Genomic DNA, 12,706 nt, shown 5'->3' with positions numbered 1-12,706 from the left:
TGGAAAATTAGTTAGACTTTCGTATTGACAAAACCACCTACGTTAAACTAGCCTAGGTTACTCTACGACGCCCGTTAAGTTCTCTCTGCTGAAAACGTGACCATGAATAATAAGAGTAAAACTGTCAAATTCTTTTTTCGAGTGCAGTAACTACCGATATGATTTATTCCTGGTTATTGTATATGCTAGTCTGCACTTTTCCAAACGTCGTGCGTTGCTCAGGAAGGATGTTAAAGTAAATGTTGGCTGTAATCTCTACATAGGTATCATATATAAGGACTCCAGATTTGTTTTCTCACGATTGTAATACTTCACTGACAAAACGGAAGACACTGAAATAATATTTAAAATGCATTCGTGCAGGCAATTTATGATCTTACGCCTTATTTTAATAAATGTGTCAAACACGAACTGTAAGTGGAACGTATGCAATGTTCCTATTAAAACAAGTTGAAGACAACTTTAAGGTCAGTGTTCTAACTCTGGATCACACAAACCACGCTCTTAAATTTTGGTTTTTTAAAACTTGTTCGTCTCTCGCTAACAATAGCCTGCACTGTCGCCTTAAGGGTGCAAGAATTTCTAGATAATGTCGCAGCACTTAAGTCGCCACAAGGCCTACAAACGCTAGAATGACATGATAGTCTATCCAATCCGTGTACAGCTTTGTCGTATTTTTCGACAGAGTCTCTGCTTTTATCCAATGGTAGAGCGCCAGAGATGGTAGTTAACCAGAAAGCTACAAAACCACGTGATGTATTTTAAAGCGACAAGTTCCTATTTCCTCAGGGGTTTATATAAGCAGCGAAGTCAAGTGTTGCGTAGCTGGTAAAACAGCTTCTACAGCATTAGTAGACTACCAAAGCTGCATTTAAGTAAATCATGCTATAAAGTAATAAACTGTTTTTTGACAACTATTAACTATAATGTTTCATAACAATATGTATTTTAAATATAAACAACCTCACCGCATAATTTCGTAGACATTATTTATGATGACAAGCACGACCCATCTCGTCACCACCCCCACCTCCCTTCCCCAGTAGTCCCGTTCGCTATATACTGCGCTCTTATCTGAAAAGCGAAACATGACAGGTACTTGTGCGTCCTCTTAGTTTGACACTTTATTTTTTGTGTAAGTCCCTTTAAACCAGTGGAAATAATGTGATGTTGCCGTCGTGTGATGTTTTTGTGCTTAAATATACGAGCGCAGTTGCCAGTCAACTAGTAACGATCTCCAGAAGATCTCATCTTACGCCGGCTTCTGTTTTCTGTTTGGTAAATGTTCCTGTTACTGTCCAGGGAGACCAAGCAAAGTATTTTGGCCCGTATGTGCATGCCTAAATTGTAAACCAAATCTTCTTATGTAGCACTAATTAATTTTACATTGTATGTGGAGCATACAAAAACTAAATTCAGAAGAAATTTTTAAATATTTATATGTTTACTTGTAATAAATTATTAAATATGTTATTGAATTGGATATGGATATTGGATGTTTTATTCATATTGTTAATTGAACTATTATTATTTGATTTACTGTTGTGCTGATCCTCACCATACATACAATCACACAAATCTATAGACAGGCATTAATATATAATTATTTTTTATTATTATTATGTATACTGCCTATATATGAATATATGTAAAGTTTAAAATTAAATTGTGAATTAATGTTTTTTTTATTCAATTGAACAGATGTATCAATGATTCAACCACGGAGACCAAAAGATACCAAGGTTACCCAGAAGGAATGGATATGGAAAGGAGAAGGAATCAAATGTCGAACACAGTGGGGTACATCTGTGGCATGGAACAGGAGAATAAGACCAACAGTGATGGCCTCATGGACATTGTAAATATCACTTGTTCTCCGAACGCCATTGCAGGCATTAAGGAAAACATGGATCAGGCCCCAGTCTCCCAGAGCCAGAATCAACAGCAGTTCGTTTTTCCTATTTTGAGCAATGCTGCCAATGGTGTTAAGTTAGAAATGGACTCCAAAGAGCTCTCCAAGACTGTGGCTGAGTCGATGGGCTTGTACATGAACGCAGCGCGAGAGGCGGGCTATGCCTTGGGCCCACAGGGCGCAGGCGGCAGTGGGCAGCAGCCGGGCAGGAACCTGTCCCCCTCACCAGGCTGTCCAAAGCCCAAACCTGTGAGGTTGTTAGTTTCAGCTCCTTACCCTGGGATGTCCCACCTGTCTGATATCGCTAAAATGGAGTGTGGCTCTGGTGTCCTGCCAGAGGCAGAGGACTGTCTAGCCCCAGGCCTTGACCATAGTCCACAAAACTCCAATGATTCCATCTCCAGCCCTACTAAATTTGGGAAAGCCTTCCCCCCAGCTGGCAGCCCCGTCAGCCAGTTTCCTGCCCTGCCGGGCCTTGCCCACGCCCCCCACCTCAGGATCTCCACCACTTGCAGCCCCAACAACACGAGTACGGTGGGTTCCCCCCTTGCAAGCCCTCTTAATGTGATGAAATCGCCCATCTCCAGTCCCCACAGAATGGGGAGTGTGAGGTCCCCACCCTCCTGCAACCCCACTGTGAGGTCATCAGTGTCCAGCCCCACTGGCAGCAGCAGTAACAACAACAGTATGCGGGAATCAATTTCTAGTCCAGAAAATGTCAGTTCTATGCCTTTGTCTAGTCCTCCTAATTCGACAGGCTTCCCTATGTCTAGCCCTGCAAGTGGACTGGGCCTTGAACTGAATGAGACTCGCAGCCCAATTAAGACAGACCAAGACTACAGTGGGTTTGAGTTTCCAAAGCTGGAGAAGGTGGACACTGAGCTGTACAGCATTGGCCTGGACAAGATGGGAATGGTGAAGTATATAAAACCAGAGCCAGACTGCATGAGGAGCACGTGTGTGAGTGGTGACAGGAGTGACATGCCCAGCTCACCCTTCACCATGCAAATTAAAAGTGAACCAAACAATGAAGTGACGTGTCTGAATCCCCAATACAATGGAGAGCTGCACTCTTTAAATCTGTTTTCTGCAGCGGAGACCACTTACCTGTCCTTGAGGGATAACGTAGATGAACATAGCCTCTCTGGGATTTTAGGGCCACCAGTCTCTTTACTTAATGGCCACTACCAACCTGAAGCTTTTTCTAACAATGTCTTGCTTAAGGGGATTAAGCAGGAGTCTAAAGATGGCAGCTATTACCAAGAGAATGGTGACATGCCGACAGCGGCCATTGTTGGGGTTAATTCAGGTGGGCATTCATTTCATTACCAGATTGGAGCACAAGGAACAATGTCTTTTTCCCAGCATGATACAAACCCCTTGCTGAATCTAATTTCTCCCGTCGCTGCATTGATGAAAACGTGGAAGCCGCACCCTGGCTTGCCACCCCAAGGGGAAGGATATCCAGGTCACAGGTGCATGGTGGACAGCATGGCAAGGTAAGAAAAAGCGCATTGTGTGTGTGTGTGTGTACGTGTGTGCGTGTGCGTGTTAGTGCCCTCTGGTCCCTCTTACAGTAAAGCAGCATGTGACCACAACAGCACTGTAAAGCAAACACTCGGCCTGAGTGCTGCACTGTAACCGGACAGCTAAGGCAAAGGTTGTCCTTTATCAAGGGACTGCATTCACCAAGGAAGCTTTATTGAGCTGTTCTTTTGGAAGAGGTCTCACAAAAAAATGGCATTGTTAAATCAGCAATTTTGAAGTAGTGCCAAGGACAGCAATAATCACCCTCGACCTGAGACATGGTGCTATAGTGTATAGGTTCCCATGCAGCTTTCAGACAGGTGTATTGTTTTCTTTTCTGCATATAATTACTCATAAATGAATAATTATGTTTACTAATAATTACTTCTGTCTGGAAAAGTATTGCCACAGAAATTCCAATATTTTCAAAACTCAATATTTGAATGTGACCAGGCAAATTGAAATGGGAATCTAAAATGCATTCAAAATGTATTAGCCTCAAAATGATTTGTAAGTCATTGGCATATTCATATTTGTGAACAAGAGGACTGGCTATATTTTACCCTATAATATCCGTATCAGAGGTTACTATCAGTTATGAAATTTGTCTTGTGATAAGGTTTAACATGCATAAAAGGAACATGTAGTATAAAGCATAGCTGGTTTATTACTTGAGCATTAAATGTGTGTGTGTGTGTGTTGCATGCATACATATGTTTCTGGAGCTAAAACCTGTATCTTATGTTTGAGAAGCATTTTGTTGTCATGTAGTCTGTCTATTTGCAAAAACAAAAAAATCTTCTATAGCTGATGAGCAGTCTGAAGGAGCCATGTTATTTTGTTTTCACAACATAAGATTAGCTTGAATTAGGGTTAAGGATAAGAGATTAGCTCTGAGGACTATTTGGCAGTTCAATGTGCCTATCTATAGGGCTTTGGCATACTTAGATGATAATGCTGTCGTTTAAAATCCAAATCAATTTTACCAATTTTAGCCAATCTGCTTTATCGTAAAAAGTAGTTAGGCCTTATCTTTTGGTTTTACGCAAATACTTTTACATGTTTATTCTCATTGGATTACATTTAAGATTGTAGGAGTACATTTTGTTCAATCAATAACAATGAAACAACTGTGTTTAATACCTATGGTTATTAAATAAATGCCAGAGTTTAAATATTTGTTGTTAGATAAGTATATAGATAAATAATTAAATAGACTTGTATTGGAATTTAAAAAGAACTGCTGCAAAGTTGCGACCACACTGGCTCATATTGCTTGGAGCTGCAGCCTCGAGTGTACAGTGTCTGTGTAAGTCTGGTTGCTTGGAGCTGCAGCCTTGAGTGTACAGTGTCTGTGTGAGTCTGGTTGCTTGGAGCTGCAGCCTCGAGTGTACAGTGTCTGTGTGAGTCTGGTTGCTTGGAGCTGCAGCCTTGAGTGTACAGTGTCTGTGTAAGTCTGGGGTGGGCCTTCATTCTTGTTAATTGATTTTCATTGTCAATGGAAATATTTATCCAACATTTTAGAAACCACTGAAACAAAATAAAAATGAGAAGTCCCTCTGTGCTGTATGTCTCTGCTTGAGGTATGGCTTTAAAGGGGGTGATGCTGTTAGTTAACAATGGCTCATCAGGGAATTAGATTCATTATTCACACCGAGTGCAAAAGCACCGGTCGTAGCCAATAATAGCTTTCAAAGGGAGGAGACTGTCGGGAGAAACTATTTGACACTTTTTATGGGTTCTTGAGAACTTTTTCTGCTGTAGAGTCACTGATGGTATCTGAAGTAAAGATACGATACCAAGTAGGTATCTGCATTGTTTCTGAAATATCACCTGCATAATTTCTCGCACTCCACAAAATTTGAATGCATTTTATATCTTTTAACAAGTTCTGGACCTTTTCCAAATTTTAATTTAATTAGGTTGTTTTTCTTTTTTTGTCCAGTAAATGAATAAAATGAGATCAATTAAACACTTGATTAAAGAACATTATAGTAGTTATTTACCTACTTGTAGGGCCTATATCTTGGAAAAACTTGTGTGCTGACTGCCACCATTTCTTGCCCATTGATGTGTGTAGAAACGTTGAATGCTGGAGGGAAGAGTTTTTCCAGAGGATGTTCCTCATTGTTTTGCGCCTACAATGAGACATTTATTAATCAAAGTTTTTTAAAAATGAAGATTTTAAAGCAGATATTAATATTTATATTCATGCATTTGAGTCATTGCTCTACTTTCCTCATATCAAGTGAACATGCTTTGGCAACAGTCTTAGACTTCTGATTCCTTTGGTTCCAGTTAGATAGGTTCGAATACAATTAGAAAGAAGAGTCGGTTGCCTTGACAACACTTTCCAAAGCAGTCAGCTGTGTCCTGAGCTTCTCGGGCAGCTGAGTGAGACTGTGCTCCCTGGTGTACTACTGACCGCAGATATGATCCTGGTGTGCTACTGACGGCAGATATGATCTGGTGTGCTACTGACCGCAGATACGATCCTTTTCTTTCTAAAATCAGTGAACACAAGTTAGCTGGTAAATCATTTTGTACTTTTTAAAACTATTTTTAAAAAGTTTCATTGGCCTGTAAAAAATAACAATTAACTTCCTTTTTTTTTACAAGTATTGGAACTCATTAATGTCACCAAATAAAATATTAATAAATCAATTGGCTAGTTTATTTTGGTATTAATGGAATTACAATAACTGAAACGCACACAGTAGTTCATTTCTAATAATATCAAAAGAGTGATAATCAACAGAATCTCCTACAAAAGGCAGAATATGCAGACATACTTGTTTCTGCTCAGCTTTGACAAAGCATAATGACTATGAAAAAGTATTTATTAATTAATTTCCCTCTGCAGTTTGTGAAATAAATCTTTATCTGGGCCCTGACACATCAGGAGATTTACGGTGATTAATCTATCACCAATTGGCTAAAGAGTGAACGCGCCTTGTTTTTAAGGCTTTAATTGGCTGCTGATTGAAACACAAACACACTGTGGATGTCCAGGACTTTAGTGCTCTACAGTGATGCTTCAATTCTTTTCAATTTTTTATTTATTTAAAACTCTGTGGTTGACTCATATGGTGGCTCTGTGTGCATACTGTATAGGGCTCCGAGAAATGGCTGAGCACATGATCATATGGGCTATCTGGCTGACATTCAGCAGTTATCCTGCAGGGGTCACTGTAGTCACTCTGAATTCAGCCATAATTTGGCAGTCAGCACAGACACATGACTAATTATTCAATGGCAACTGTAGTATATAAACTATTTATTAGATGGCATTCAATTCTTCCACACTTATCCAAAGTGAAGTCAATAAAGACCGATAAAGAGTAAAACAATATCGTCCTGGTGCATTGTGTACTGACATATTTTATTCATTCTGAATTTGCATTCATTTTGTATATTTTTGCTTTGTAGCACCCAGATCAGTTTAGCAGCAGAGTTTGTATTTTGATTAATTGTGGAATAAGGTGTAGCTGAAGCAATAAATGTGCTCAGACATGCTAGATTCTCTACTGTTGCTAAAAGGTAAAGTTTCCTGGACAGTTACAATTAATTTTTATTGATAAATAAGGAAGTCCTACTGATGTAACTACATATTACATCTTGCAAAATGTGTGGTTAGAATACATTTGAGAACCAATTTAAGTGCCTGATTGTTTATTAGATAATAAAGTCATACTGAGTCACAATGCAGTAAATAAATCAGCTGGAGTTACTGCTGCAGGTATGAATAGAGTTGTTTAAAGGGGAATTGCACTTTATAACACTTCTGCTTCTCATGACTGATATTGTCCTTCTAATGAATGTGTCGCCCTTCATTTTTTGATTACTTATTTCATTATGTTAATATTTTACACTGTTTTGTTGTTTTCTTTTACAAATGCAGGAAGTAGACCCAGGCAGTTTAGTGTCAAACTCGAGTATGCGTATCATTGCGCGACTTCTGATGTGGGCGCACCTGCAGACAATAACATTATGGTTGGTCGTAGAAATAGTGTTGTATGACTACTAGCTAGCGAAACTGAAAATGTCTGAGGACGAAGGAGATTTTTCTTTTTAATCATGGGATTGTTGTGCCCTATCAATTCGAGCCGGATTACACAAAAGAATAGCTGGCTAATTTGCAGGCTGATCATGTGAGTGCGAGTCAGGAGCGGGCCGAGATTGAGGAACCACAGGCTATTCCCAGGACAAATGGCAACTGGTGATAGACATCCTATGTATCACAGACGGACGCAATAGTGTTAGCCAGCCTGCACAGTACCTACCTCGAGTGGTTCGACCAACGATGGGAAAATGGTGGGTACAGCTTCAGACAGTCGCCTTGGTAGTCGGTGCCTTCAAAGTAGCCACTTCCGATGGCTACTGTCTGATTACATTCAGCCGTGTCTGGCGCAAAGTTGCATCGTATGGAAAACTATGAAAATGTGCTTTCAAGGCAAGTTTAACGGGGGCATTATAATAACCGGGTACAATGCACCTCATTATTACACTGATATTGCATCAAACAAAAGCTAGCAGACGTTAGTTTGTTCGATTTCAACGCTAAGTTAACGGAATGTTTTGCTTCGCTTCTCGTTTTTGCTGCGAAACGAAATTGAAGAAGAAAAAACCAGAAACTGTACTACTATGTGGACTTGCACTAAAAAAAAATAGATCTTTGTTTCTAACATTAGACATTTAAAATGAAATAACTAATCAAAAAATGAAGGGCGATACATTCATTAGAAGGACAATATCAGTCATGAGAAGCAGAAGTGTTATAAAATGTAATTCCCCTTTAAGCTGCATTTTCCATAAATGCTTACTCCATATTATTTCTCCATCTGCCTCTTGCAGTCTCTTCATATAATGGTAATGTCTGTTTACCTAATGGTAAATAAATCCTGCAGAATTGTTGCATACGCAGGTCACAGGGAAGCTTTTTGCTGTTTAAATCTCTTTTGCATCCTTCTTTGGTCTCCCCTCGGTAATGTTTGATAATTGTCTTCCGGATAAGCGGGTATAGATAATGGATGGATGGATGGATAAGCGGGTATAGATAATGGATGGATGGATAAGTGGGTATAGGTAATGGATGGATGGATAAGTGGGTATAAATAATGGATGGATGGATAAGTGGGTATGGATAATGGATGGATGATAAGCAGGTATATACAATGGATGGATGGATAAACAGGTATAGATAATGGATGGATGGACAAGCGGGTATAGACAATGGATGGATGGATAAGCGGGTATAGATAATGGATGGATCGATAAACAGGTATAGACAATGGATGGATGGATAAGCGGGTATAGATAATGGATGGATAAGCAGGTATAGATAATGGATGGATGATACGTGGGTATAGATAATGGATGGGTGGATAAGCGGGTATAGACAATGGATGGATGGATAAGCGGGTATAGACAATGGATGGATGGATAAGCGGGTATAGACAATGGATGGATGGATGGATAAGTGGGTATAGATAATGGATGGATGGATGTCTTCCCTTGGCAATGTGCCTAAAATCTGGTTTACACAACTGATACTCTATTGAAAAAACCAGGTCTTTGGAAAGAAATTTGATGACGTAACAATCAATTACAATTTAAATGAAAATGTATAAGGTATTTCCATGCTGAATCAAATTGGGAATGTATTGTTATGTATATCCATGGTCAGTTTTCGAGAGACATCTGAATTCTTAATATTTGAAAATAAAACTATTGTTTCAGGATATTGTATGTTTGTGCTTATGGAAGTCCACTGTACCGTTTCCAGTCATATGTTCATGATTGAACTGATAGCAAACAACAACAGGAAAAAAAAAAACCACCCAGCTAGTTTGGGTTTCGTTTGTGTTTGTGCAAGCATTCATGCTAAACTGCTCATTGTGAAACAGGTTGGCCTATATTTCCAGGGTGGATGGGGTTCAATGATATATGCAGAAATGGCTTCCATTAACAAAAAACACTTCAAAAACTGTTAATTGTTCTGCTTGAATGGCAAGCAGAAAGTAGGTCATACTCAGCCTGCTCAATTAAATGCAAAGAAAACTAGTGAACTACAAACCCACTGTGGGGTCACTTTACGTAACCTATGCATACGATGCTACCTAATAAATCCTTTATATAGTACAGTTGCCATTGAATATGACCCAGAACGTGCACAGAGGATCTCTGTATAGTCATTTTTGTGAATCTCTGCTTTGTTCGGTCTTCAGTTGCAGTTGTAAACAGCAAATGGAGACCCCCCTGTTGCATTGACACAGGCTGCAAAGCTGGAGCATTTGAACAGTTTAAACGGTTGGGATATTCCACAGATTAGCGTAGTAGCTAGGGTGCTGTTGTTTTTCAGTTGTTTGCAAGGATATGTTATCTTAAGAGTACTGGAAACAGGTATTCCTTGAAAGTGGAAGAAATTGGATTTTGTATGGTAGAAATAGCACCCTAGGAGCACTAGGGTACACCTAAAATGTGCATGTAATTGGGGCTTGAAATTGATTTGGGGGGGGGGGGGGGACACAATTCTATAATGCATTTTGTTTCCAAAAAATTAATCTGGTGGCAATTGCTTGGTTAGACGCATGCACATACACACACGCACGCGCATGTGCTTTCACACACTCTCAAGCACACTCACGTATACTCACACACGCACACACACGCAAGCATACACATGCATGCACATGTAATACATGGTATTTGGTGTTTTTACCAGTAGGAGTGTTGTCTGATTTGCATGTCAGACATTGACTTGACAAGACTGATAATCAGTTAAAAAAATGTTTGGGAGTAGTTGTGTGGGTGTTATGCTATGCTACGTGTTTGGGAGTAGTTGTGTGGGTGTTATGCTATGCTACGTGTTTGAGAGTAGTTGTGTGGGTGTTATGCTATGCTACGTGTTTGGGAGTAGTTGTGTGGGTGTTATGCTATGCTACATGTTTGGGAGTAGTTGTGTGGGTGTTATGCTATGCTACATGTTTGGGAGTAGTTGTGTGGGTGTTATGCTATGCTACATGTTTGGGAGTAGTTGTGTGGGTGTTATGCTATGCTACATCACTAGTCTGCAGGAGGCTGCTTGTTGCCCATGTGACCTGGAGATGCCGCTGATGTAGTCCAGAGCTCCTGGAATTAATTGGCAGTGTTGCTGGCTGCTTGGCGACAGTGAGAGGGGGTCAAGGCAAAAGCAAAACGGGAGAGCAGAGGCCACAGACAGATTTAACTGCGCAAGCAGTCCAGGCTGTTTTAAATCATTATATCAGACCGGGGGAGATGAAGGAAGTAGTTGAGAATGCAGTGGCAGCTTTCTGGATCACTCTCAGCTGTGACTGCATAGTCCTCTGGCTATACCCCCTGACACTAAAGCCCCTGTCTTTCCACAGACCAAACCTCTAAGCCCATTACTGTACACTGGGCCCTCTGCCACAGGCTGAGCCTCTAAGCTCATTACTGTACACTGGGCCCTCTGCCACAGGCTGAGCCTCTAAGCCCATTACTGTACACTGGGCCCTCTGCCACAGGCTGAGCCTCTAAGCCCATTACTGTACACTGGGCCCTCTGCCTCAGACCGAGCCTCTAAACACATTACTGTACACTGGGCCCTCTGCCACAGACCAAACCTCTAAACACATTACTGTACACTGGGCCCTCTGCCACAGGCTGAGCCTCTAAACACATTACTGTACACTGGGCCCTCTGCCACAGACCAAACCTCTAAGCACATTACTGTACACTGGGCCCTCTGCCACAGGCTGAGCCTCCAAACACATTACTGTACACTGGGCCCTCTGCCTCAGACCGAGCCTCTAAACACATTACTGTACACTGGGCCCTCTGCCACAGACCAAACCTCTAAGCACATTACTGTACACTGGGCCCTCTGCCACAGACCAAACCTCTAAACACATTACTGTACACTGGGCCCTCTGCCACAGCTGAGCTCTAAACACATTACTGTACACTGGGCCCTCTGCCACAGACCAAACCTCTAAACACATTACTGTACACTGGGCCCTCTGCCACAGACCAAACCTCTAAGCACATTACTGTACACTGGGCCCTCTGCCACAGACCAAACCTCTAAACACATTACTGTACACTGGGCCCTCTGCCACAGGCTGAGCCTCTAAGCTCATTACTGTACACTGGGCCCTCTGCCACAGAACTACACGAGACGCCTTGCTGTTCCTGGCAACCCTTCAAATAGCCAACTTTAACACTGGAGGGGGGCTAAAGAGGGCAATAAACCCCCCCCCCAGTGTTTTGCCCTCTTTAGCCCCCCCCCCAGTGTTTATTGCCCTATTTAGCCCCCATGCCCCTACCCCCCAGTACTCCCCCCGTTTATTGCCCTCTTTAGCCCCCCGTGTTATGCCCTTTAGCCCCCCGTGTTTATTGCCCTCTTCCCCAGTGTTATGCCTCTTAGCCCCCCCCCCAGTGTTTATTGCCCTCTTTAGCCCCCCTCCAGTGTTGATTGCCCTCTTTAGCCCCCCTCCAGTGTTTATTGCCCTCTGTCTGTCTCTACAGTCTCTTGCTCTCTCACTCTCTCTGTCCCCCTCTCCCTATCTGTGTGTCTCTCTGTCTGTCTCTACAGTCTCTCTCTCGCTCTCTCTGTCCCTCTCTCTCTATCTGTCTGTGTCTCTCTGTCTGTCTCTACAGTCTCTCTCTCGCTCTCTCTGTCCCCTCTCTCTATCTGTCTGTGTCTCTCTGTCTGTCTCTACAGTCTCTCTCTCGCTCTCTCTGTCCCTCTCTCTCTATCTGTCTGTGTCTCTCTGTCTGTCTCTACAGTCTCTCTCTCGCTCTCTCTGTCCCTCTCTCTCTATCTGTCTGTGTCTCTCTGTCTGTCTCTACAGTCTCTCTCTCGCTCTCTCTGTCCCTCTCTCTCTATCTGTCTGTGTCTCTCTGTCTGTCTCTACAGTCTCTCTCTCGCTCTCTCTGTCCCTCTCTCTCTATCTGTCTGTGTCTCTCTGTCTGTCTCTACAGTCTCTCTCTCGCTCTCTCTGTCCCTCTCTCTCTATCTGTCTGTGTCTCTCTGTCTCTTTCTGTCTCTGTGTGTCCGTCTGTCTGTTTCTGTCTCTGTGTGTCCGTTTGTCTGCTGTTCCCTGTCTGTCTCTCTGTCTTTGTCTCTACTTTATTTGCATGAAATACATATAGTACATTTTGCCAAAGCAAACAAAAAACTAAAATAATAAATCAATAGGTTTTGTCGCTGTCTTTGGTGTCGCTGTCTCTCTCTCTCTCTCTTTCTCTCATTCAAACACACAT

General features: G+C 41.8%; 1 protein-coding gene across 5 annotated transcripts in view; it reads left to right on the top strand.

Annotated features, from left to right (window-relative positions):
- nr3c2 (nuclear receptor subfamily 3, group C, member 2) overlaps nt 1–12,706 on the top strand; it is an 80,937-nt gene that overhangs the window by 20,393 nt on the left and 47,838 nt on the right. For 2 of the 5 annotated variants that reach the window (XR_010331486.1, XM_064345370.1), the window contains exons 1-2: nt 1,153–1,328; nt 1,702–3,411. Coding sequence is in view for 4 of the 5 variants with exons in the window: in XM_064345370.1 (XP_064201440.1) it covers nt 1,168–1,328; nt 1,702–3,411 (1,871 nt within the window). In the remaining variant the exon portion in view is untranslated. Of the gene's footprint in view, nt 1–1,030; nt 1,096–1,152; nt 1,329–1,701; nt 3,412–12,706 lie in introns of those variants that run through there. The other 3 variants (XM_064345372.1, XM_064345371.1, XM_064345373.1) reach the window with 2 other exon arrangements.

This window comes from Anguilla rostrata, chromosome 7 (assembly GCF_018555375.3).
Source record: "Anguilla rostrata isolate EN2019 chromosome 7, ASM1855537v3, whole genome shotgun sequence".
Classification (NCBI taxonomy): domain Eukaryota; kingdom Metazoa; phylum Chordata; class Actinopteri; order Anguilliformes; family Anguillidae; genus Anguilla; species Anguilla rostrata.
Note: the sequence above shows the minus strand (reverse complement) of the source record. Positions and strands in the feature narration are given on the sequence as shown.